Raw genomic sequence first — 27022 nt, 5'->3', positions numbered from 1 at the left:
ATCGATCTCGACCCTTTACTCCCTGCCCTGTCTCTGGTTTCCAACCCAGTTGGCCAGTGCTGCACTCACATGCCGTGTCTCCTCATTTTGAACAGTAGGCTCCAGTGTGGAACTTTGCCTAAATGGCTGCAGGAAGGAAAAGAGGGGTGTGTGTGTGTGTGTGTGTGTGTGTGTGTGTGTGTGTGTGTGTGTGTGTGTGTGTGTGTGTGTGTGTGTGTGTGTGTGTCTTAAAGAGTCTAACACACACAATATTCTGTTCTAGAAATAGTTACTCAGAATGCAACAAAAACATGTTTAAGGCAGTGTGTGACTTTACATCTTGTGGCATGAAAAATATCCTTGCCATCCATTCAAAGCCCTTGGAGCTCAGCAGCGGCTGCCTCTGCAGTGCTGTTTATTTAGCCTTGTCTCTCTCCGTTGCCCCACCTCTGCTTTTAGAGCATTATCTTTCTCAATCCCCACCCTCTCCCTATTCTTCTAAGGCCCTGTGCCTCCTTCCCTCTATTCAAAAGCCTAGAATGCCAACTCTGGAAAGCTAATAACAGGGACATGATTTTAATCCTCATTGAAAGGCATTCCGGACAAAGTTAAAAGGAAGCCCACAAGTAGATTTAAGCCCAAAATGTAAACAAATAAACCCAAATATGATCAGAAACATTTTCATGATTTAAAATTTTCATTAGTGAAGGCCATTATTTTATTCACCCCCTTAGCTTTTCATTCCCAACAGCATTGGGGGTGAGGTGGAGGTGGGGCAGATGGATTAGGAGAATCAGGAGGTGAAACTGACCGGTTTAGTTTTGCTGTGAATGAAATGGAAAAATGAAACAAACAGTCTAAATTCAGCAAAATAAACTGGCCTATCAGATTGCTTCAGTTTTAATCTACATGGGGCAAATGGTAACACATAAGGGAGCGTGTGAGGTTTTAAAATATGTTTATTCACTTGACAGAGCCCCTTTCAATCTTTGCATGGCCTGGAAAAAAATTGGAAAACAACCCATCTAATCATAGTACAACTCAAAATGCTCCATGCAGTCTCCGTGCAATCTCTCTGCCCAGTCTTCTGGAACTGACCTAAGAACAGTCTCGCTGCAGTGTGAACCCAGGACATAACCCCATTTCCCTCTGCCATTTGGTCCAGCCGGCAGATGTCCCCGAAAGTTGATAGTGAGCTTACCATAGGAAATTGTTGCACACTTTGCATATCTCATTGTATCAGTCTGCTTGTCCCCATTCCAGTGCAGGAACGTGACATGGACTTCTCCATGGACCCAGACAGCCAGAGCCCCATTCCTCTCCTGAACTCTGGTCTCCTACATCCCAGCACTGCTGGCCCAGTACTGAACTTGGCCTAATACCTAATGTCTTCATCAAAATGAGATGAGCACAAGAAGCAAGACAGGAGAACGCCATGTGCAATGTATTTAAATAGAAACACTAAATGACAGGCAACTGGGATTGACTCCAGCCCAATCAGGAAGCCTGCTGGGATCTTAGATCTCGCAGGGTCTAGCTTGCGCAGTGCAGTTAAGGGCAGACTTAGTAGCTCTGGAGGGGATGATGAGAATACGTCTGACGAACAAGCCCGAGGAAATGACACATGCAGACAAGCGAGCACAGTCAGAACAAGTAGCGCTGGATCTGAATTACTGAAATGGCAAGCAGATAATGACTGGAAACGCGTATATGACTTAAGGACCTGGAAAGAAGGCAGGCAAGGCTGGAGCATAGTCAGGCAAGACGGTGGCTGAAAACTGTAGGATTCCTTAGAGAAGAGGCAGTTTTCTTATAAGTACCTGAGTGCCAAAGTTCTTCCCCTGCAGTGTTTGCTGAATGAGCATTTTCCAAGGGCATCTTTTTGGACATGGTCTCAAGGAAGTAGCAGGGTCTGGGGTGCCACAGCCTCTCAGTTTGTGTTAATTAAACATCTGGGACGAAATCCATCTCTTGTATAAGCCCAGCGAAGCCAAGAGAGTTACACTAGCAGCCTAGCAGTTGTGTATCTGTGATCAGCTTCTGTGCTTCGTTGCCTTTGCTCCATTTTGTACTGAGCTTGTTAAACTCCCCTATCGTTCTTTCTGTTCCTTAACACTTCCCAGACTCATTCCACTGTCTCTTCAGCCTTTTCTAGCTTCCCTCGGCTTCCTTTTCATCTCTTTCTCATTCTAGTCCTAACCATGCTTCACCAATAAACCCTTTCACACTTGCCCTCCTGTGTGCCTATTATCATCTCAGTCTAAGGTTCCCTTTTATAGCTTCATCCCACTTGATATTTACTCAGCTCTGGGAACAATGTTTCCTGGCTCTGAAGATCACTTACATTGTACAGTTATGGGAGAGCCAGAAGAATCTTGTAGGCTAACGGTGCAAATTTCCTGCAAGCAAAATTCTATAAAGCTGCCTGCCCAGCAAATGCTGCGATTCTATCACATGCTTTGCAAACACAGCAGAGAGGAATAAATACTAAAGCTGCAGCGGGTGCGTTCACTATGAAATTCCTGCAGCTCTTGAGTTTTAGCCCAGGTGCGTCATGAGTTGCTGATGGGAGCTGCTCTTTCCTTAGGTGATGAGACACGAAAACTCCAGCATTCTGGAACTGGATGGAAAGGAGGTCTCTGTATTCACTCCTTCAAAGCCGAGGGAGAAGTGGCTGCGCAAGAGGACGCATGTTAAGCTAAGGGTAATATTACATGTCTTCCCAATGGAAACTACTGTTAAACATGATTTGGCTGAATTTGGGCCTGTAATAAGAACAATTTTAAAGTTAACCAATATGGGTACAACTCTGTTACTGCCCATGTACAGCACAATTCCATGGGGCTGGAGAGATTGCATTGCAGTAATCGTATGTCAGTGAAATATCCCAGTTATGGGTTTCTGGAAGAGAGAGACACTCTCTGCCATAAGGTCTCCTTCAAATAAAATACTAAGTATTGGCTATAGGTCAAGAAAGGAGACGGAATTGTTTCAAAGCCTGGTGTCCTGAATTGTCTGTACAGTAACTATCATTCCCTGGAGCTCTTAATCCAGAGGATAAGAAGCTTTTCTGATTTCAATGAGCAGGAAGTTTGTTTAGCCAGTAATAATGTCAGTAGACTCCTGACGACAGTCATTTTGCCTCCTAATTTGAAGGTGCAACATTCAGAATTTTGCACCACAAGGGATCAGATTTTCAAGGTGTTCTGTGTCACTGACTATACAGTATTTGTGACCAAAGGATCTGGAGTAGTATTACTAGCGAGTGACAGTATCATTGTGTGATGATATGGCATATGCATGCATGAAGGTCCACAAAGGACACCTGTAATTTTTGCAGACTCAAATTTTGCCTGTTAGGGGTGGCAACAGGGAAACCAAGTAGAGGCCCCTTCTAAAATAATGCCCAGGATCAATTAATTGTAGGTGCAAATTCTACCATTTAGATGACTAGATAATTAACTGCACCCAGACATCAGCTGCTTGGCAAAATACATTAGGCTCCACACCCACAATTGATGGTGGGTGCATGTGGCCATAAATTACTATAGCTAAAAAGGAGACCAAGTGCAGAAGGCCCTTTAAAAATCTTGTCTTAAATGTACAATACTTTTTTTTCCTTAAAAATGTGTGGTGTTTAATATAGATCTATAATAGTGTGGGGGGAGAGAGGATGGGATAAGAAGAAAATTACTCCTCCAAAAACTCCTGGTTGTCCATGTGTTTGGCATTATTATCACTATAGCAACTTTCCCTATAAACTCTGCCTTAGCCATGAGGTTCTGCTGGGAATCTAACTAGGTTTATTCTGTGTTTTTCCCTTGACGTCTGCAGAATGTCACAGCCAACCACAGAATAAATGATGCCATCGCTAATGAAGACGGACCCCAGACCTTAACAGGAAGGTTTATGTATGGGCCACTAGACATGGTCACACTCACCGGGGAAAAGGTACATTTGTCTTAGTTGTGCATTGCCCATAAATAGCAAAAGATGTAGGCAGTAGTAGTTGCTGGCCAATGCTCCTTTTGTATCTGTAAACATTAAAAGAGAGAACTGTCCAATTACCTGCACAATCAAGCACCTTTGCCTGTGTCCACTAAGAGCCTCCCCTGCCCAGCCTATCTATTGCATTACACTAGAGAGAGATTGGCGAACGCCATGTTCAGAACCAGGTTAGGATCCTGTCTAGTATCAAGGTTATTTAATAGTTCCTTAGTCCTGAACCTCCTTTGCCTCCCAGGTGGACATTCACATCATGACCCAGCCACCATCTGGAGAGTGGATTTACTTTGACACCGAAATCAGCAACAGCAGTGGCCGGATTTCCTACGTTATCCCTGAGAACAAGCGTCTGGGGATTGGCGTATATCCCATCAGGATGGTGGTCAGGTGCTGAGCTTTAGGCTCATTTGGCTTAGCCCCCGGTTTGACAGGACCCTCTGAAAAAGACTGTAGACACGTCTCAGTTATTCTGATTGCATGATAGAAAATCCATATAAATGTTAACTGGTCAAGTGCAATTCTACCTGAAAAGTGACTGTGTTTAAAAAATGGCATGTTCTTGTCAACCGCTCTTCTCCCTGTTGTATCATCAGAGTCTGATCTGCTGGCTTGATGGACAAAACAATTTTACTCTGGTTACCCTGCAGCACCAGTGATGGGAAAAAGAGCTGGATTTGGTTCTGCCTCCTGCCTCATCAACAGCATTGTTAACCGAGTTCCAATTGCTGTCAGACGTGCAACTTCATTGTCTTCAGTGGAGCTGCACAGCTGAGTGCACCTTGAAGACTGTTAACTTGCACTCGCCCACATTCCCCTAAGGGCAGAGCCTTTGTTATGAGTGATGATGCACAATGCAGAAAATCTCTAGCTTGACTGATCACCAGCTTTCAGAGTGGGCAGCGCCAAAAAGCATCTTGTCATTGGTGAACTGAACAAATCTGCTCTAGAGACATGGAAACATACTGAAGCTGGAGCCCCCCACAACGCTAGTCCAAGTCACTGTAATTCTGTTCATCTAACATATAGGCATTTTCTGTGGGGCTTCTCGCTGTAGTATCATTAATGACTTTGGGGCAGATATTTAATAGGCACCTGGTATGATTTTCATAAGTGCCCAGCTACCATTGAGGAAAGGCCCTGCACTGCCTCTCAGTGGGGTTAGGTGCTTTTGAAACTCCCACTCGGCAGCTATCTGCACATTTAGGTGCCTAAATACCTTTAAAAATCTGTCCCTTTATCCTCCAATAATGCTGCCAGGTAGGAAGCCAGTAGCATCATCCATTTGACATGTGGGTAACTGAGGCACAGAAAGATGACTTGCCAAGTCAGGAACAGAAGCAGTATCTCCTGAGTCTTATTCCAGTGCCTTACCCATAAGACTTTCCTTCCTTTATCAGATCAGTGATAGTCTTCTCTACCACATGTGCTGAGATACAGACACAACAGGCCATATCTGCAGCTGTTATAAATCAGAGTAACTCTGAAATGAGTGGATCTGTGTTGATTTACATCAGCTGAGACGATCTAACCCTTAAGACACAGCAGGAGGTGTAGGGCCATAGCAGAATTGTGTATGTGACGTGATGGCAGGATCTGACCCTTAATTCTGCATTCCCAGGTCGTTTAGTGTATGCTTGTGAATTGGCATTGCAAATGGGTCGTGTAGCTTTAATCTCTCAGCCAGGTTTGTCCACTGTTTTTAACCCCCTATTCCTTTCCTTGTAGGGGTGACCACACATATGCAGACAGCTATATCACCGTTCTACCTAAGGGGACGGAATTTGTGGTCTTCAGCATTGATGGTTCCTTTGCAGCCAGTGTGTCTATAATGGGTAGTGACCCCAAAGTCAGAGCTGGTGCAGTTGATGTTGTAAGGTCAGTGGCAGGGGAGAGGGCTGGGGAAAGGCTTTTGTATTAAATGAATATTTTAACCCTACCTCAAATATAGGTCCATAATACACTGTTGTTTTTTTCCCCACCAGGCACTGGCAAGACCTTGGCTACCTCATTATCTATGTCACAGGCCGACCTGATATGCAGAAGCAAAGGGTGGTGGCATGGTTAGCACAGCACAATTTCCCCCATGGGATAGTCTCTTTCTGTGATGGGCTTGTCCATGACCCACTGCGGCACAAGGCCAACTTCCTGAAAACCCTCATTACGGACGTAAGCATGGGCTGTACTGAGATGTGAGCAAAGTGAGGGTTCATCCACTTGACCTGGCTTCAAATCCTGACCTGCAGTGGGAGATTAACCTGCATTCATTTTATTTTTACCCCCCCCTTCCCCTTTTCTTTTATTTTCTAACTCCACAAAGGTGCCTATGCAGTTAAAATGTGTTCACTCCATTCTGCAGTGTGCTGCAATCCTTGCTGCTTCCATTACTAAATGCCTGTTGCCATAGAGGGAATCATGATGATTGTGCTTTTTCCCCACCTTCTTAGTGCATTTCTGGATACTTTATAGATAGAGGGCTGTCAAAGAGATTGCGACCTGCAGCCAACCAAAACCCAGAATTCAAGCCTGTCTCCATATTGGGCCAAATCCAAATAGCCCGTTATCTGTGACAATTTGGACTGGAATCTCCATGTTTGTGAACATTAAGATCTAGGGTTTGGGTGAGGTCCATTATATAGATGCCAAGTTCTGATCCAAAGTTCCAGTTCAGGGGCTTGGGGTGGACTCATCTCTACTTGGAGAGTTGGGCCAGATTAGCACTTGGATGAGAGACCTTTAAGGAACATCCAGGCAGGATTGATGGTGGGGGATCTTCTGCCATACAGTAATGAATGAATGCCCTCTCATGGTGCATACCATCCTTTAGATGAAACAAAACCAGAGTGCTCATTAGAAATCCCTTCGCACTTTTTGCAAGAGAAGGCTTGTTCACCTTGTTGTCAGTTGAGATAGTTACATTTGGTCTCCCTAAATTCCTCTTGTAGTTGAATATTAGTGAAGTCCTTTTTGATCCTTGGATGCAGGGTTCTATAGAAGTGCCATATAATTTCCTTTATCTTTTGAAGACTGGCCTGCCCTGGCAGTGCTTTGCAGGGCTTAAGAAGACCTCTAGGTCTCCATCTCTCACTGCTTTGGGTTGGTAAGAATTGGAGTAGTTTAGGGTGATGCATGTAGTGATGGGAAGAAAGTGCTAGTTCAAGTGATAGCAGAGCAGCTAGAGAGGGCCTTTGACAGATCAGTGAATGTCACAAGAGGTTGCAGGACTTCAGTCCATCCCTTGCTAAGGTGTTAATGTTGTCAGGCATATCAGAACATGTGAGTTTGCCCGGCAGCAGCCAACTGATATGATATGGCACTGCTACAGCGCCTTCCCTTGGAGGATCTCAAAGCACTTTATTGCTATCGATCAACCATCCTTCATAACACCTCTGATGTAGGTAAATATTTCCCCCCTTTTACAGAGAGAGAACCTGAGACACAGAGCTGAGTTGCCCATCACAGAGAGGATCATCTGACGAGCCAGGCTTAGAACCCAGTTTTCTGCTCTAACCATGAGATCACTTTGCCTCTCTCAAGCAAAGGCTGTGCATACTCTTGGTAGCAGGTGCACAACCAAACAAGTAAATAGGAGTTAACTTCTTGGTTTGTACTCCCTACTCTGCAAGGCTCAGAGTATCCACAACCCCATTCAAATGTTCCCCTCACAAGATCTGGCTCTCACTCAGCATGGAAATTAACCAGCAAGTTTTATAGAGGCTGTTGGTGCCAAGGAGACCAGACAGTGTAATAAATGCAAAAGCAGTAGAAAGGCACCAACTTTACTGCATGCAGTTAAACCCAGTCAATCCAAAAGGTTGTTATAGAGGGTGAAGAATGAAGTGCAAAATAAAACCTACTGCATAGCCCCTGTTTTTAAAGACTAGCACTGTGTGCTCTTCGCCTGTGGGGATCCCCCCAAGGTCATACTGCATACATCACCTGAGTGGAGAGAGAGCAGAAAAAAGCAACAAGAATGATCAGCGAGCTGGAGGAAAGATCACAAGAGCATACACTGTATCTGCAGTTTGGGTATAGGATGCTCAGAATGGGACGTGCTAAATGTCTACTGCATGAGGCGGGTGTAAATTGCAAGGAGGGAAAGGAGTGATTTAAGGATGTAACTAGGAGTGGCTTCAAAGAATTACGAATGCAAACATTTATGCTGAATACCAGAAAAACTTCCTGGCCAGGAGATCTACTTTTAGGAACAGTGTCTGGGGGAAGTGGTGGAAGCTTTCTAGCTTGTGCCATTTAAAACTGGACTGGGCTGAATACTAGAAAATATGTTGAGGGGATTGATTCTACACTGGCCTCTGGGATTGGAGCAGATGTCACTGTCAGGGCTTTTCGATCTCTGATGTCAATGTGTCTGCGAAATGCAGTCTTTGGACAGATTTCCATAGTGTCATATTTCAGCCCGGTAACTGATAGGCTTTTATCATGTCTTAGACCTAGGTTGTTCAAATTTCCCCTTTATTTCAGTGTTAAATCAGGGCTACTTAATGGTGCCACCTTGGTGATCCCAAAGTTATCTAGCCCACTGGATCAGATATGCCATTGTGTAGTATAGTGAAACAATGTCCGTTATTCTAGAGCCACTGTGCCTTATTCTCCCTCCACCTTGACAAAGCAAAAGCCCATCATTAAATACTGAGCACAATGACTGTTGGAATCAGCCTCTAACTTGAAATCTAAGTCCAAAATGTCAAGAGTGAGCTGTCTTTGGAACCCCCTTGTTATTATCCCTTGTTGGAAATCTGCCTTTCCAGAGGGCACTGAGGTTCACAGATTTGCTGCAGTGGGTCTTGGGCCAGCTTGCAGCTCTGCAGGCAGACCCAGATGGGTCCGTGCAGGATAAGCACCTTCCCCTGCAGCATCCCACCAGTTTTATTCCACCTCCACAGCTGCAAAATGATCTTCTCAAATGTCTGGCTAACTGAAATCGTTTGCTCTGTGTGAACAGAGCAGTAACTACTTATGGGTAGAAAAATCTAGTGCATCATGCAAGGTGATATGCATAGTTGTCTGTCTAACCTGCCTCAAAATCCAACAACATTAGAGATGCAGTCTGGCTAACCCAGCCTCCAAACCAGTGTTGCATGTGGCGGTCTCTCAGTGGAAGGGAATTATTCATGTAAATAGTTACTGAATATATTGAAAAATGCTCCCTTCTGGCTACAGTGTATAAAAAGCCTTGGAACAGAGCTGTGGAGCCTGCCACACAAAGAAAGAATGTTAGGTAAACATAGCTACGTTCCTAGTGTAGTTCCTAACTTATTCTGCCCTTGTATTCTGCAGTACAGCTAGAACAGTAATCAGCCTATAGTACAAACCTTCAGCACTGCTGTTGGTTAATTAGTCCTAACTCTGCAGAGCACTGCCAGATGGGGCTTGCAGTGCACTCTAGACTGGATAGTCTCACAATCGTGGTGAAAAAGCCAAGCGTGCTGAGCAGTGTCATAGCATCAACTTGTTTCCTCTTCCCACAGCTACACATGAGGATCCACGCCGCATATGGATCCACTAAGGATATTTCGGTCTACAGCGCCATTAGTTTGCCACCCACGCACATCTATATTGTTGGCCGACCAACCAAGAAATTACAGCACCAGTGTCAGGTAGGAATCTAGGTTATTTCATTTGTAGAACACTCAAGTGGCTGATGTTGCCTCTCCTGGAGTCAGTGGGAGTTCAGACACTGACTTCACCAGAAGCAAGATCAGACTATTTTGTAAAAAGGAAGTTCCCACACACCAGGATCCCTCCGCATCTCTCTAAGAGGTGTGAGGGTTCCTTGCTTTTAAGCATCACCACTATGGAAATAATGGACTGAAAATACCAGTTGCTGTTCCACTGCCTTGTGTTTTGTGGTGTTATATGATTAGATTATTTTTTTAAATGAAGTCCTGTCCACTTAAAAATCCCCCTTTTGTCTGAACTTGTCCCTGCCGTTACATAGGCTGAGTAAAGCGGAAGATCAGAAGGGGGGAGATCTCTGTAGAGCTAGTTTCCTTTGTGTGTGTGACAGCACCATATGTCACTGTCAGTTGTCTCCCCAGTCAGCTCCCTCTGCTGTTTTTGTGGGATTGCCACAAAGCAACAGGGGAAAGAAACATTTAGGAAAGTGATTGTCAACCCACAATTGGTAGAGGGACTTAAAGGCAGATGTGGGATCCGAACCGACTGTGACTCCATTTTTTTTAATTGCTTGATTTCAAGTTGACTGTGTCCTGTAAAGCCCCCTGACCTGTTGTTTCACAGTTCATTACTGAGGGGTACGCAGCCCACCTTGCCCAGCTGGAGTATAACCATCGCTCCCGGCCTGCCAAAAACACGACCCGGATGGCACTGAGAAAAGGCAGCTTTGTTCTCCCCAGCCAGCCAGATTTCCTGCGCAAGAGGAACCATTTGCTACGTACCATCTCCTCACAGCCCCCAGGGACGAGCGGGAATGCCAGCCACAGACCTGAACGAACGCAGAGCCAGTCAGACAGCGATAGGGAGAGAGAGCGAGAGCGGGAGCGTAGCCAAAGAAGCATGAGCATTGCCACGGGGTGCTGGGGCCGGAGCACAGCCTCAAAACTGGAATCTGGCACTTCAGGTCAGAAGTAGAGCCAGCCAGGAGCCAGTGACAGTCGGCCACAGCCACCAGAGGAGAAACAGAAGGAATAAAGGACAAGGCCAGCAGCGTGAGCTGGAAGGGTAAAAATGGTGCTACTCTCTAACAACAACATGGTATGTTAGGAGGAAAGGCTGGTGTATTTTCCACATGGAATGTGCAGGCCTTAAAATGGCATGTTGGATTTGCAGAGCACCAGCCTGAAAAACCATTTGAAATTAAGGAACCAAGGGGGAAAACAAGCAGTTTCCAGATCAAGACCATTCTCTCTTCTGCCTCCTTTTCTTATCCAGGTTTAGTGACTGTAAATATGTGCCTCCCTCACTTTCTTAGCCATCAATCAGATACACGTGACTGAGTGTGATCCTCAGTGCCATGAGGTGAAAAGAGAAGTCGTCTGGTCAAACTTTTCACTTGGGTTATTCCATTAGCCAGACTGAAAGAGACTGCTGGATACCAGTTCTTTTTTGTGTTTTTAAACTAAGTATGTCATTTCCAAGGTTTAGAGAGGCTGAAAGGAGAGGCGGCTTCTGCACTGGGTGAGGCAATCAAATGTTTTACATGTACAGAGAGCTTAGAATTTATCCACTTTGTACCCAGGAGGATGTATATCAGCAAGACATTAACGAAGTATCAACTGCTGTTGGTAGGAGCCATATGTCAGCAGATTGATGCTCTAGAAAGTGGGGTCGTTAGTTTTTTGTTTTTGTTTTAAACATTTTGAAAAGTGATGGAATTTAATGCATTAAGCTATTCCAAAAAAACAAGGAGTTTTTTTAGCTGTTAAAAACATCAGTCACTTACTTTACTGTATAGTTCTCCAAGTATTACTGCTGTATATTATTTCAGAAACTAACCACCATATATATTTGCAAGTGTCTGAAAGTACTCAACAGCTAGATTACACTGCATTTCCTGTCATCAAAATGCAGAGTCCAAATATTTCACCACTATCCCCAACTCAGAGACATTTCTTCTTCCCAGGTTCTCTCCGATATCAGTAACAGCTTTCATGGGAATTAGACTTGCTTCTTTTAACTGTAGTTATTCAACTGTAAAACCTCATTGTTTTTGCACTGATCATTTTTAGAATGGAGACCTGTTACCATCTCATGTAGCTACACCTAATCGTTTGTAGTGCATGACAATTAAATATTACTAAGCCAGGGCGTGTGTATATATATACTATATATATAAATTTGTGCAGAAGTTTTTCCAACAGTAAGGAGATTGTAAGGAAGTGTGCCAAACAAGTTGCACAAGAAAAGGCCATATCTTAATTTTCCTAGCCTCTCTTTCCGTGGATGTGTCTGAGCTGATGGTTTGGTGCGCTGCCATGACTTGAAAATCTCTCTTGCACCAAGCATGCCAGGGTCTGGGAGCATTGCAGAGGTGACATTTCCAGTCGGCAGGACAGTGTGCTGAGCTGCTTGCTAGCACACCCTACTGACCACTGCAGAAGAGATTGTCAGCCACAAGGTATTCAAAGGTGAAAAACATAATTTAAGGAGGAGCAGAGGAGAACAGTGCCTAGAATAGAGGGGTTGCCTGAAAGCCCCTTAGCCCTGCCCCCTCCCAGGTCAAACTAGCCAGGATTTCTGAATTTCCAGCCTTGGTGAAGGGCAGAGTTTCCTTCTTGCACACACCCAGCTGGAGTATGGGAAATCTTCACACTGGGATATTTGGGGCTCCCACCTGCCTATTTCACATGAAGATTTTATATTCATAGCACATTCATTGGCTAAGTATTATCCTGCTCTCCTCCACCACAATATACTATGTTTATATCACTTTCTACTTACAAGGATCTTATTTATAACAGATTTTTTAGACTGTCTGCTTCATTTTATGAACTGTTTCAGTACTAAGTGCAGCACTTCTGCACCGAGACGCACAGCACTGTGAACACTGCTCTGCTAACTGGCTCAGACCTGCAGTAGGCAGACATAACTCATCCACACGTCAAAAATCTATTTCATGACTACTGCTTAAACCTCAAGTTTCAAAATTAATTTAGAATGTGTGCTCTATCCCTGCAGTAATAGAAAGAGGACAGTGTTCAACTACTGAGAATGTCCAGGGTGATGGAGCTTTAACAGATCCACCCACACAGTGCATCTCACTTACTCTTAGATAGCCTCATTGCAAACTACTGCGCCATTCATCTTTGATAATTATCGGATTACAGAACATACCTACAGATTTTTACTACTGAAAAAATTACTTCCCTTTCTGCTGATTCAGCCTAGTTTCCTTGAATGTATATCCAAAGCTACTTGGTAAAAATGTGAATTGTGTTGTAGCTTTTTGCTAGTTGAATATTGTACCAAACTGTTGCCATCTGACTTAGAAGCAAGCCACAGTCCATTCTGTAAAGTATCCAAACCATGATCACAAAGCGTATTTGCAAATTTGGATATGGCCTTTACGAAGTTCAATCTTACTCTGAAAGAAGAGTCCACAAACCAAGGCATGACATGTACATTTTTTTTCAAAATGCAAATGAGATGTTAACATTTTCTTGTGTGTAGATAGTGTAAAACTGAGGATAATGTAAATGTTAAAAAAAACAAAAGTGGGTATATACAAAGTGAAAGTTATTTATTTTATGTAGAGAAAAAGTGTCTGGAGGGAACAGAACCTTCAGGAGATTATTAATATTAAAATGTAGCTTTTTTGTTTCAGGCATTATGTACAAAGCAATTATTTTATGGACCAAGTTTAATGTAACTGTCAATGACCGCAGAAGTGCAATATTATAATCACCTCTCCATCACTCCGTATTTTAAAACCAATAATAATCAGTGAGACTGACAATCATAGCACCTGTGTCCTGACCCTTTGTTAAGCTTCTTGGATTTTCCAACTTCTCCCCCATCTGTTTCCATTGTAAGAATCCATACAGAGAAACAATGGTAGTGTAGAATCTTTGTTCATCACTGCAATAATATCCCATGATGTGGCCATATATTAACATGAAATATGGGGATAGGTTTTTTTCACCCATACAAGTACACTGGGACTCTCTCTTCTCATACGTTCCTGTCTTCTTGTCTGTCTGAAGAGAGGATCTGTATATTACTCTGTCCTTCTAAGAACAATAGCAATAGTTTAACTCTGTTTATAAACTGCTCTGAAATGTTCTAGGGAGTGGTGCACTTGAAACAAAATCTCTTTCCAAATGCACAAAAGAGGCTCCTTTGGGATACAGTTAAGGAAAGCTGAATGTATTTTCCATTCTTAGTAAAGGGGCACTGTCAGGTTAAAGGCCTTATTTACCTTTGTTACAAATAACAGTTCTGAGTTGTTTGAAACAGGAGGACTATTAAAAGTTGGTTATACTTTTCACTGTTGTGCTGGTTAGTTCCTTTTTGCATTCATCAGCTTGGCCAAGGAAAACAGACGAGTTGGTTCTGGTAACGATCACTTCCTGGTTCTCATGCACTCAGCACATGTTTATATTGCAAGCACTGGACAGAGAGAGTTATTTATTGAGGTTTTAAAAACAACACTTCTTTCCACTGAAATACATTCATGGAAACATTTATGTGGATCTGATTTTTTTTTCTTCTTCTTCCTAAAAAGCAGCTTTTCTGTCATCTGAACATTGGACAGAAACCTGACACTGTCCCTTTCCAGTCTCTTTTTTTAATCCAAACTGTCACTTTAATTCCTTATTTTCTTCTTTTGATAAATTATTAAAAAGGAAAATTTGAATACCAAAAACCCTGTGTCTAGTGTTAGAAAATATGTTCAATGAAAACCAATAGCTAACCAAAGGGTTACTAACAAACTGCTCTTCCCACAAGCAACCTGCACGTCTTGTAGTAGCCCCTGCTCTTCAGGTATCTTCACCTTTGCTGCATTTTCCTATTAGTTCTAGAAGCCTTACATTTTTCTCCCTCTCCTTGTATGAAAACCCTGGATATTGATATCCTTGACTGTCAATTTTATATTCAATAATGTTCTATTTTATTTATAAAAAAATCTTTTAGGGATACAGATGGGGGGAAACTACATCATGGCTTAATTTGACAGACACACCTGCACCCCACCAGGGAATGAGAGTTGACCCGAGTCTGCTGCTTCCTGGTTTTCATTTTGTGTATTACGTTGTGTGTGTGAAATACTGTTAAGATCTGTTTGCTTGTATGTAACAAACCATAACTACTGTGCAACTTCCTTCTCCTCCTTGCTGTTTGTTAGTGCATTGTTCTAATGCCTGGGTGTGCTTTGTGTACAGTATCTTTGTACATTACACAGATTAAAGAAACGGGAAGGCTACTTTCTGTGTCTGCTTCTTTTGGTGACTTACTTACAAACTAACAGTTAATGCATCACAAAAGCTAGGAATTGAGAACTGAAAATGAGCCGGTTTAATGAAAGTGCCACTGGGATTAGATGCCAAAGAAAAAGTTGGCGAAGCCGTATGCTGCTGAGCAGAAAAATACAGGGGCTGCAAACATTGACACGAGGCAAATGGAAAAGAGAGACAATTACAAGCACATGGTGCTCTGAACTGCAGATGTTCTACAGCCAGTGTGTGAGTGAAATGATGGGATGCAGTAAGTGAATCAACGACAGGGGAGTGTGAGAGTGGAGAACAGGGAGACACCCAACAGCACGTGAGTGCTTCGCTTGAACTGGCTGCCAGTAAGTGCAGCTGGGGAAATGCACTATCCATAAAGCCTAAGTCAGGGGCCGCCTCTCATTCCCACACACCACCTGCTGTCAGCACTGCTGCCTTACCCTGACCCTTCCAAAGGGGGAGGCTCAAGAGACCTGCACCCTCTGCTGTTCAGTACAGGCAGAGATTTGCCTGGTTCAGCCCCCCTTCAACACCCACCTGTTTGTCCAGGGCTTGTCCCCCTCTCAGCCTGGCTGCTGTGAGTGTCCTCCCTGTTAAACGTCTGGGCCCAGGGAGGTTTGTGCCATAACTGGCTCCTTTATAAAAGGGAAGTGAGTTGTCTCCATCTGAGCCATGTGCCTAATCTCCAGCTACTAGAGGAGGAGGCCTGCATTAAAGGGAAAAGGAAGAGGCATTGACAGGAGCCCTGCCAGCAGACTAGCTGAATCCTTATATAGGTGATCAGCCTCCCACAGTCAAACACCTCCAGTCCTTTTCTGAGGCTAGAAAAGTGGCACACGAAAACTAGTTCAAACCATACAGAAGGACAATTTTTTTTAAACAGGCAGTGATTTTATAGCTCAGAACAAGACTTTCCACCAACAGGCATCAGACCCAAATGAATGACTGAAGAAGTCTGCAGTGGGATCCATTCAATAGGGTGGAGTAAAGGGACCAAGGAAACTACGAAGTCACCAAGGTAGGCAGATAAAACAGGCGTCTCTAGGGGGAGTCAGTGTGGTACTTTCTAGGTCTTGCATTTCGCTAGCTGTATCTGCTCAGCTTTGGTAGCATAAGGTCAAACCTCTGACCTACTCTGCTTTTCTTAGCAAGCCACTGGGTGCAGAGGATGAGACAAGCATTCACAGCAAAGCTTTGGGTATTAGCCCAAACACACACACACAAAGATCTTGCCTGTCCCCCTGCGACAGACTGGTTTGTATAACTGTCGTCCATTCACACTGGCACATAAAACAACAACTTGGGCTGCTGGATTGATTTAAGCAGTTTATTTTTTACTAGTTTTCAGATTCACCATGTTAAAGGGGGGTGGGGTGTCAGAAGACTGAGTTTCCCTGGGCTCCTCTGTTTCTGAAAGGCCAATTTCACTAACAAACCAAACCTGCCCCTTGCACTTTCGTAGGGTGGCAAGAGACAAAGCAAGGAAGGGCCATCGCTTTGGTGCAGGGACATGAGCAAACCCTTGCCCATTACACTTAACCCACGGGCAGGTACAGCAGCTGAGCTCCCACTGCAGCCTGCCATCAGGGGAGCCAGTGCTAATTAGCTTGAACCTGTATCATGGCAAGTGCCTTCACCTCTCACTGGCTCACTGAGAGCAGGCACCTTGCAGGATGTGGCCCTAATGTTGCAGCCGGCACAAAACGGGGGCAATGTATGAATGTGTCTCTGTCCAACCAAACACTGAAGTAAATGCAGGGCAAATAGTCATTCAAAGAGCAGGCACATAGCAACCACATGTGAAGAAAAATGATTCAAGGTGGCCTCATTTCAGGGGAGCACTGTGGCAGTCACCCCAGTATCAGCGGGGTTGTGTCCGCCTGGTACCTGGGCATTTGCCTTAGAGCTTGGAATCTGAATCACCAGCAAGGAAGTGTATTAAAGATAATGTGGTGTTAACTGGGTCGGTTTGTCTCCTCCGGGGACTTAGCCTTGTTGTGCTGACGGCACCATGAGCTCCCTGGTGGGATTCTCACTGCCTGACAATCACTTGCTCAGTCATTGAGCAGCAGTGGATTGAGTCTCAAAAAGCGACCAAGCTGAGAGCAATGTTGGCCAGGTCTTAAGGACTTTGCATGGATTGGCAGGAGAGAAGCCGTGGCTAAGGGGGAGGTGCCATCAAAGTCACTCCCTCCTGCAGGCGATCGATGGACGCAGCAGAACAGGACATGTGCAAAGGGTATAGCTCCTGCTGTGTCACACACACATCTTGTCAGCGCAGGGAGAACGGGGAGCTGTCTGCTTTGCAGATTAGTGTCTCGGAGCAGAACAAGAAAACCACCTTTCCTGATGTACTTGACATCTGGACTGTCACTGAAGCATTCCTGTCCTCATTTGAAAGGCCAGGCTGTCTCCTCGGGTGGCTTGCTGTGAAGGAACAGACAAACAGGCACTTAGCGGCCAGTCTTCCCAAAGAATCATGCTTGGTGCTTCCATACCACCTACCTGCGAGAGGCTGAAAGGCCTCTGCCAATGTGAGTGATCAAACCCACTTCCATCCTGGCTAGGCAGGATTTATTATCCCTGTTTGACAGATGGGAAAAGCCAAGAGAGAGCCTGCAATTTCCCCAAGGCCATGCAGCGAGTCAGCAGAACTCAGCTCTCCTGCCCCCAGGCCTGTGTTCTAGCCACTAGCCCACGTTTTCTGCTTTACAAACCCAGCTTAGGGCCTTGCTGGCTCCAAAATGTGTCTTCAGTACAAAGACCGTCTACCTTGTTAATCTCTTTGTGTCTTTCTTTGGTGACAATTTCTTCTAGTACTTCTCCATCTCCCTTAATAAGCCTGTAACAGAAACACATCAAAACAACCAGTAAAGTCTATCAGCCATCCAGTTACCAGCTGTCAGCAACACACTGTTTTGTTTCCCCAGCAGCAGAAGGCGACATGCAATGAGGGTTCTGGCCCCACTGAGGGAGTGACTAGATCACCTCCCTCACGTGCCCACACAGCTAATGTTTCATGCTGAGGGAGACAGTATTTTGCATCGGAAGACGTCCAACAAGCTGGACTTGTTGAGGGGTAACACCAGCGGCACCTTCTGTGTGAGCATGTGCTCTAGAACGGAGTCCAGGGCCTCTGCCAGCCGAGGCTGGCTGCAGCCGGCGTCCCGCACAATCTCTGGGAGGGTGGCAGCTTTGTAGTGGCAAAAAGGCTCATCACATGCTGGGGCTTGGGCCAGGTGCTGCTCTGACAATCTGGTGTAAACCTGGGGCAACTCCACTGACTGGTGTAACGCTGGCATCTCCGTTTTAAAGATGAGGGTGGCTCCACTATAGAACACTTGAGTCGGCCGTTAGCCAACCCTCGGTAAATGGCCTTTGCAGCCTTTTCCATTATGCAGCCTGCAGGATTAAAACCAACAAGGTCATGCTTCAATACGCTTCTTCAAAAGATGCCGTGTAGTGAATGTATTGGGAACAAGCTTCCTCTCCCAGCATTCCCATGAGGTAGGATCTGCCAGGCTTCAGGCAATCTGCAGCCCCACACTGAGCATTCCCTAGAGATCAGGCATGTTGCACATCAAGCCTACCAGGCTTTCTAAGGAAAAAGAATCTCCCATTTTCCTATAACTCAGCATGTGGATTTTCTCAGCAATGGGAAACTGGGTTGGTTGTTCCCCCTCTCAGATTTAACGTGCAGACAGCTTCCTTTCTGACTGAGGAGGGGCAAGGCAGAGGTTTAAGTCCAGTCCCTAGCTGCTCATAAAAGTTGCTGGATCATCTAGTAATCGGACGAGCATTTGACCTTTGGTAATAGAACGGGAAAGGACCCAGTGGGGCGAGGGAAGGGGAATGGTATCAAACCAGCAAATCCAGTAGCAGAATCATAGGTGGGGCCCAGCCTCTGAATGCAAAAGAGGAATTTAATTGTCTTAATTATGTGCCTTATGGGTAACTGACATTCATGCAAACATCTTTCCTGAGCATTGCTAGCTGCCTTCTATTTTAAGAACTGGCTTGCCACACACAATTTCCTTCAGCGTGATATTTTCTATTCGCAGTGAAGATGCTGTTTAGTGAAAACAGGGTCATTTCTAATCCTTTACTCCTGTGGGCCCCTAGAACAGAGGGGCAGTTGCCCCCAATTGTGCAAATAAACCCCTCTGGCCAGAGGATCTGTCTATTACAGGGACTGGATGCTTCAGACTTGACAGGCAAGCATCCAAAACAGCAGCTGCCACCGAAGGAACAACGTCTAACAGGTCAGAAAACAACAAAGCTCGGAACTGTCAGCCAGATCCGCTGGTTCAGGTTTTATCCCCACATCACATCTTAGAATTGCATTTACTTTGGGGAAACTGATCTCCCCCTCAGTGGAAGGAGGAAAAAACCCTCCACCCTGAGTAACAGGGCTTCAGCCAGATCTTGAAATAGCTGCTGCTCTTGGCTGCATTCTACAGCTCATACTGAGCACAGGCCATCAAGGACTCAGCTCTGGGGGGCTGTCCATGCTCTGTAATCCCTCTGATTTCAGTAACAACTGAGAGCAGGCAGCACTACACAGGAGGTGCTTAGCATCTGGCAGGATCAGACCCTTACCTGGCATTTTCTAACAAGAATAGTCTCAGCCTGTCTGTCTAAACACAGCAAGCCTTTTTCTCCGTCCCTCTTTCAATCCTGGTACTTGATCTGAGCCTCTCTGCTAGTGAAGCAGAGACCAGTGTGATTTCTATCTTTATGTCTGGGCCTGAAAGCTTTAATCTCAAGCTAGCCTGATGGGTCACAGTGTTCAGCTTTCGCACGAAGAGCCTGGCAAGGTAACAATGAAGGCTCAGGAGCTTGCTGCTGAGAATGACCGCCCCTGGAGGGGAGGTAAAAAGGGATTTAGTGAGAACCCTGCTTTTACAAACAGCAAGGATCTGGTGCTAAACCGGTGTATGCTTCTGCCTCTCTTTGGAAAAGCCTAAAAAGATTCTGCTGCCCCATCTCTCTCCACCCTTCAGCCAGTCTCATACACTGCTAGGAAACCAAATTGTTTCACTGGTTTAAATACAAGAAGTGAATTCCTGTTCACTGTTCAGAAATTTGCGGATTGTAAGCTTTTTGGGGCAGGGACTGTGTCTTCCTAGGTAAGTGTACAGCACCTAGCACCTTTTGGGCCCTGCTGCGGTACAAGTGATTCATGCTAAAATATACCCCTTAGTGGACATGCTGAACTAACTATGATTATTTAGCTCAACATTATCTACTACTCTTACACCTCAGCTGGTATGAGTCAACTAGCTCTGTAGATCCCTAGAATTATTGTGACGATGGAAATCCTGCCTCTCCAATGCTCCCAAACAGCACTGTTTCTCAGCTATTGTTTCAGGACTCTCTCTAACCCATGGGACCGTACCTTGTTCTTCCCGTTTCGGGGTCCACAACTTTTCTGATGACACTTTGCCTTGCGTCCCATTCTTCTTTTGTCATTGGTTTCATAGCCTGGATGCGGGACTTTTGTTCATCTGTCAAAACTAGAATGCAAACCTCAATGAGCTCCTGGAATAAGAATAGCAAAGAGTCCTGTGGCACCTTATAGACTAACAGACGTACTGGAGCATGAGTTTTCGTGGGTGAATACCCACTTTGTCGGATGCATGTCTGATACTTGAATAAGAATGTGTGCACATAGGTCTGTCTTCTGCCAGAGGATCATGACGCAGTTATTATGGAGCACCACTCTGTGCAGTGCACCGCTGAAAACACTAGTTCCAAAGAGCCACCTACCCCAAAAAGCTTGAACTATTTAAGCCTCACGCTGCTCCTCTGAGGACGGTATTGCTAGCTTTGTTTCTAACAAGTGAACTGAGGCCTGCAGAACAGTTAAGTGATTTGTCCAGAGCCACACTGGGTGAGATTTTCAAAAGCACCCGGCATTAGCCTGACACGCCTCCGGTTTAACTCAAGTGATAAAATTCCCATTGACTTCAATGGGAACAAAGTTAGGCCAATGCTGAGCACTTCTAAAAATCTCACCACTGGTCCAAATGCAGAGATGGGACTAGAAACCAGGCATCCTGGGTTCCACTCCTTTGCTGCGCTACAGACATTTAAGCCTACACCTGTCTTTGCAAACCGTCTTACTAGCACTTCTGCTAGGAATATTTTCCTTTCAAATACTATTCTCCCCTGCTTATTTATCCCCCTCATCCGCTCTCTTTCCTTTTAACAGGAAGAAGGATTTAGATACTTTGTAAATATCTTTAAGACCAAAGAGGGGAAATCACAGGGGAAGGCTGGGCCAAATGCATTTATCCAAAGCAAGTGATTTTGGATTCCTCCCTTATCAGCAAACCTTCATAAGTTAGCACCTTCCCCCCCCCAGTGGCTCCATTACAATTCCTCTGTCTAGATGCATTTACCACCTGGTCTGCTTCTGGGACTGAGACTGTGGCCTGCCTGCCTTATGTATATAATTACACACACATTAAAACTGAATTACTACCTATTTTAAAACTAATCCTCCTTCAGCACTAGCATACGCCACATACTATAACCCCTACTGCTTTGATAACAGACTTAGGAGAGTTCCCACCAGGACTAGATAACACACAAAGAAGAGATAAATAATAGTTTGACATGAACAAGATCTTTCCAAATAAATCATAGATTTTGAGAAGAACTGAAACAGGGATTTGTGTATGTCTCCAGCTGAGGGATCAGAGCCTCATCTACTTTTCTTAGTGTCACAAACTCAAGGAGCATATAGACCTTACATTTCAAATTTGAGGCCTGAGATAAAATTTTCCAACACACCCAAGTGACTGAGGTATTTGAAGTCCCACTGAGTTTCAATGAGACTTGGGCAGTTTTTGAAAATTTGGCCCCTGGTTTTGTATTTCTTGCACACTCAGCTCACCCATGAGATACACTGGAAGATCTGGGGGCACCTTAAATCAGTGGTGGATACTGTCTAGAGGACCTGGTCTCAAGAGATAGTGCTACATTTGTGTTCATTCCTTATCTTTCCTCATGGCTTTACATATGTGAGCAAAGGAACATGCAGAGAACTATCAGCTTCACATACTGAATGCCAATACCAAGTGCTTCATGAATTCATTGCCTGTGGGTATGCCCTTTCATTTTCAGCTTTTGTTCCCAGATCAGAGGCAATTTTAACAAGCTTACAAGCAAAACCATCAATTTGGGTCCTCATGTATACTCATGGTTGCTCAAGTTGGGCCACTGAAATTAAGAGGGGAAAAAGCATCCAGGGTTCATGATCAGTGTTCCTTATCATGCAATTTCTAATGATCCTTGGATGAGACATTAAAAGAATCTGCTTCATTAAAGAGTGGGAGAGTCGCATGGATTTTCTCAAATGGCATGTCACTTCTCTACTCTTTAAATGGGCAAGTGTGAGTTTTTTAAACCTGGAAACAAGATCATTACCTGGGCCAGGTTCCACCAAAGATTCTTTCTGCCATTGTTCCAGTGATGGGCCAGGCACACCTTCCACCATGGCTCTCTTCTCTTTAGGCCGGTCCTTTGATTTCTTCTTCGTTTTCTTTTTTCTTTTTTTCTTCTTTCTCTTTTTGTCTTTCTGTTTTGTTCGTTTCTTCTTGCTGTGCCTCCTCTTTTTCAATTTGGATTCACTGTCATTCGAATCTTCTGAAGAGGAGCTGGAGGAGGAGGAGGAGGAGGAAGTCCCAGAAGATGAGCTTGTCATCTCAGAGGAGGAGGCACTTGCCTCTCTCTTCTTCTTGTCTTTGGCTTTCTTTTTCTCTACAACACATTAAGAAGGGGGTGGTTTGGAGAGAACTTTTGCTCCATGGCAGCCAAAGAGTCTGTCACGTTCTGCATTTCAAGCTGCAACAGTCCACTGTTCTGGCTTTGTTCTTTGTTAGGTTGCTCAGAAGACTGAACAAATCAAAACACGCCACAGCAAAATCCCACTGGGCTAATACTTCTATATTATCACAGTGGGAGAGGGCTACCAGTCAGCACCCCTCCTATATGCCTAGATATCCCAAGACTGGGGCAGGGGCTGGACTCCATTCAGGCCCTCGAGGCTCATACTACCCTGGGACTACGCAACCCAGAGGCTTGGATTTCCCTCACAGGGCTGGTCAGCGAGGGGTGCCTTAATGGAGCTGTGACAGGCACAATGCTGAAAGATCTGCATGCTGGAAATTGTTAAGGCTCTAGAAATGTCAGAACACAAGAGTAATGGGTATGAAGTGTTGAGATGATTGTATAAAGTTAAGCACTGTGTATTCCCACAAGGGCACTCCCTGTGCATATGCCCCCAGTGGCTCCCAGAACCATGTGAGAAGTCAGCCTTCAACAGTAGCTATCATCCTCACCTGCCCTTACCGTCTTTAGTAGATGCTGAGCTCGACCTGCGTCTGTGAGACCTGGATGCCTTCTTCCTTGGAGGAGACAGGCTGCTCCTCTTTGAGTCTTTACTGCTTTTTCTTCTTTTCTTTTCATCCTTTTTGTCCTGCCTGCTTTGAGACTCGCTTTCACTCCTGCTTCGGGAGCGTTTCCTGGATTGGCTGTGAACCATTATGCTTTGATTCCTAATTTAAACAATTCATTTTTCTTTCATTAGTGGTGATAATAAAGGACAGTGAAACTTAATTCCATCTAATGAGACTGTCCCACAGTATCCCTAAACACAGCAATTCCCATTCTGCTCCACCTATAACTAGGAGGCCCGCCTTCGTTAAGCACCCAGTTTACGCTTGTCCATTAAGTAGTTGCTGAAGACAGGTTTAGCATATTATATTAGACTCAACTTACAGACACTCTTCTCCTGAAACTATGTGAAAATCTCTGACAAGTGCACAGGGGGTTACTCTGTTACATAGGAGTGGCCAGGCTGGCTGGGTTTTCCCAGTAGTCCACAGAGGAGTGAGGGACAGAGAGCTGACGGGACTCCAGGAGAGGATTTCTAAAATGCTGTTTTTCTTTGCACAACAAAATCTTTAGGCAACTGTTGTGTGCATCCCAAACACCCCTCTTTGATTAGATTTGGCATGAGACTTCCACCACTCTCTCTTCCCCCTTTCTTTTAAATGTCAGCAGCAGCTACTGTGACACACAATTTCACAGCTGTGAGGATTCAGCAGAGGGCAGTGATAAACACACTTTATTACTGTATATTCTCTGATCATTTTTCATCCTTCTCAGGAGCTAAGAGCTAGGGCTTCTACTTTCTAATCAATGCCTATGTATTGCCCTCACTACCGTTAGCAGGCGTGTCACATGCTCTTTATGGCCCCATGGATCCAGACATTGCATGATGAATACTGCCACAGCTGTCAGCAGCATTAAAAATTACATTCAGAACTGAACAAAGAAGAATCAATCACCGGTTTATTTAAAATACTGACAGCAGCCACTAGCTAAGGGAAAATAATTAATTTTTAATCATTCAATTTACTTTTATAAAACAGATTACATGCTGAACTGGCACCTTTTTCAATCAGCCCAACACACTGGCAGTGGAATATATGGGCAAACCAATCTATGGCTAGATACAAGCTCACATTCGTTTAAAAACAAAACAAAACTGGCATCAGCGTAATTGTAGCTGGGAAAAGCTCTTATCTCAGATTTGCTTTAAGGACACACAGTAGAAAAGCTGCAAGGAATCAGATCCACACACCAAATCCAGACATACATATGTTTACAAAAATACCAAAATCTCTTTCACTAGGTCCTTGAAAACCCAGATAGCCCTAGAAGCACTATTCTGATCTCAGAGACACAACTGCATAGACACAATCCTGTACAATTAGCTAGTGTGGACAAAAGTGCAGTAGCTGATTCTACAAGAATTCCAGTGATAAAGTTCACAGATTCATAGCTCAGCCCAGACTGTATGTGGTTATTTCCCTGAACTGTATTTTAATATGTATTGCCTGTGAGAATGTCAATGAATGCTGACATTAAACACTGCCTTTCCGTTCTAAAAAGGCATCTGATTTTGCCCTTAGATAAATGGGGAAAATAAGGAGCCAAGTTTTTCCAGGGCCTGCTAGATAAGCTGTATGTGTGTTTGTTTTGGAGTCTGAATCAGGGTAATGAAGTTTACAATGAAGACTGAGAGAATGTTTTCCCAGCTGCAGAAAGGTCTCAGCAGTCTCAAAACCCAGAGTGGAATCTTTTAGACACATCATGCTAGAGAACAAGTCACTAGACCCTCGACCTTAGAGACCAACAAATTTATTCGGGCATAAGCTTTCATGGGCTAAGACCCACTTCACCAGATGCATGGAGTGGAAAATACAGTAGGAAGATGTGTATACATACTACATGAAGAGATGATGGGAGTTGCCTTACCATTATCAATTAAAATGGGCTATTATCAGCCGGAGGAAAAATCACTTTTGTAGTGGTAATCAGGGTCACTCATTTCAAACAGCTGACAAGAAGGTGTGAGTAACAGGAGGGGGAAATTAGCATGGGGAAATTAGTTTTTAGTTCATCTAGTGACCCATCCACTCCCACTCTTTATTCGAGCCTAATTTGATTGTGTCTAGTTTTCAAATTAATTCCAGTTCTGCAGTTTCTCGGTGGAGTCTGTTTTTGAAGTTTTTTTTATTGAACTATTTGAAATGGGCCACCCTGATTACCACTACAAAAGTGATTTTTCCTTCTGCTAATAATAGCTCACTTCACTTTAATTGAATTGTCTCGTTAGAAATGGTAAGGCAACTCCCATCCTTTCACATACTACGTATATACATCTTCCTACTGTATTTTCCACTCCATGCATCTGATGAAGTGGGTCTTAGCTCACGAAAGCTCATGTCTAAACAAACTGGTTAGTCTCTAAAGGCCACACAGACTCCTCGCTATTTTTACACACCCTGTGTTTTTCATCAGTAGCTCTCATTGCTTTATAAGGCAGAGCAAGTGCTGTTATGCCCATTTCACAGATTGGGTGCCTAAACTCTACCCCACTCAGACTCTTGACACAGTGGGTGCTGGCCCTTTAAGATTCACAACAGGCGGCTGGCCCTTTAAGACTCCCCCCCTTTCTCCTCCATTCCTGCTAGATACGGTCCGTCCCTAAACAGCACTGCGCATGCGCACCAATATCGGCCCATGAAGACTTTATGGACCCAATCTCGCCCCTCATTCCTCCTGCCAGTGCTCATCCCCCTCTCCCGCCCGGCCCCTCCCGCGCAGAGCCAGGCCGCCGCAGGTAAGGGACTCACCCTCGGGGGGGGGGGGGCGCAAGAGGAGGCGGCACAGCCCCGGCGTCTGTCGCTGAGCGACCCCGATGAACGGCTCACTCAGTTGGTTTCAGTTCGTTGCCTCGCCCACTTCCGCTGTTCTTGTGTTTTCTGGGTCCGGTGGGGAAACACAGACCCCCCGCATTTTGGTTCCTACCCCGGCTATGCCTGGGCCAGGGGAGCAGGGCCCAGCCCGAAGGAGGCGTGTGCCCCACTGAGACCGGCGGGGGGGCTCTGCCCATAGCAGGGAGTAGTAGAATCTCCCTCTCGGGGTGATGGGGGAGCCCAAGTGTTGGTGAGAGCCAGGCTGGCTGTGCCCTGTGGACCAGGGGGCGGCAGCAAGGAGGAGACAGGGTTGGGGGCTCTTGCTGTCTGTGCTTTGTGGTGATGAGACCAGGTGGGGGAGGTAATATCTTTTATTGGACCTACTTCTGTTGGTCAGAGAGAGAAGCTTTCCAGCTACACAGACTCTTCTTCATGATCATGGGCTTCTCTTCCCCAGCTTTGGCTACACATTTCAGAGAAAGACAAAATAACAAATCCAAAAGTAGGGGAGCTGACACAGCAGGACCCGCTAGAAGCTATCATAAAAATAAAGAAGGCTCTGTGTCACAAAAAGGTTGCGACACAGAGACCGTATGAAAGCTCAGAAACATGCTAAGCCAGCATTGAACTGGGACCTGAGGTAGGAAAGAGAAAGCAAGGAAGATCAGGGAAGAACTGGCAGAAGTGACAGAGGATATTGAATACTTTGGCATCAGGGGGGGAAAAGTGCAGTAGAAACTCTCAGTTATGAACACTGCGGGAATAGAGGTTGTTTGTAACTGATCAAAACGTTATGGTTGTTCTTTCAAAAGTTTACAACTGAATGTTCACACACTA

General features: G+C 44.8%; 2 protein-coding genes across 18 annotated transcripts in view; one reads left to right on the top strand and one right to left on the bottom strand.

The window, feature by feature from the left end:
- Positions 1 to 14884, top strand: part of PITPNM2 (phosphatidylinositol transfer protein membrane associated 2) — a 191432-nt gene extending 176548 nt beyond the window's left edge. For 14 of the 15 annotated variants that reach the window (XM_030582797.1, XM_030582795.1, XM_030582793.1 and 11 more), the window contains 7 exons: positions 2567 to 2683; positions 3814 to 3930; positions 4223 to 4371; positions 5710 to 5859; positions 5967 to 6150; positions 9471 to 9599; positions 10243 to 14884. In XM_030582797.1, coding sequence (XP_030438657.1) covers positions 2567 to 2683; positions 3814 to 3930; positions 4223 to 4371; positions 5710 to 5859; positions 5967 to 6150; positions 9471 to 9599; positions 10243 to 10593 — 1197 coding nt within the window. In that variant the 3' untranslated portion in view covers positions 10594 to 14884. Of the gene's footprint in view, positions 1 to 2566; positions 2684 to 3813; positions 3931 to 4222; positions 4372 to 5709; positions 5860 to 5966; positions 6151 to 9470; positions 9600 to 10242 lie in introns of those variants that run through there. The other variant, XM_030582799.1, reaches the window with a different exon arrangement.
- A 1338-nt stretch (positions 14885 to 16222) lies between these two features.
- Positions 16223 to 26249, bottom strand: ARL6IP4 (ADP ribosylation factor like GTPase 6 interacting protein 4). 3 transcript variants are annotated; one of them, XM_030582801.1, is made up of 6 exons: positions 26123 to 26249; positions 23268 to 23473; positions 22344 to 22676; positions 20308 to 20425; positions 17682 to 17751; positions 16223 to 17336 (listed from the first exon to the last, which is right to left on the bottom strand). In XM_030582801.1, exons 2-6 carry the CDS (start codon positions 23458 to 23460, stop codon positions 17280 to 17282), a joined length of 771 nt encoding a protein of 256 aa, XP_030438661.1. In that variant the 5' UTR covers positions 23461 to 23473; positions 26123 to 26249; the 3' UTR covers positions 16223 to 17279. The 3 variants fall into 3 exon arrangements, with proteins under 3 accessions (XP_030438661.1, XP_030438662.1, XP_030438663.1); XM_030582802.1 differs by lacking the exon at positions 26123 to 26249 and having other exon boundaries at positions 23258 to 23467; XM_030582803.1 differs by lacking the exons at positions 16223 to 17336; positions 17682 to 17751 and adding an exon at positions 17758 to 18311.
- Between the last annotated feature and the right edge of the window lie 773 nt (positions 26250 to 27022).

Source organism: Gopherus evgoodei, chromosome 13 (genome assembly GCF_007399415.2).
Source record: "Gopherus evgoodei ecotype Sinaloan lineage chromosome 13, rGopEvg1_v1.p, whole genome shotgun sequence".
NCBI classification, from domain to species: Eukaryota; Metazoa; Chordata; order Testudines; family Testudinidae; genus Gopherus; species Gopherus evgoodei.
This window is presented reverse-complemented; position numbering and strand designations above follow the sequence as displayed.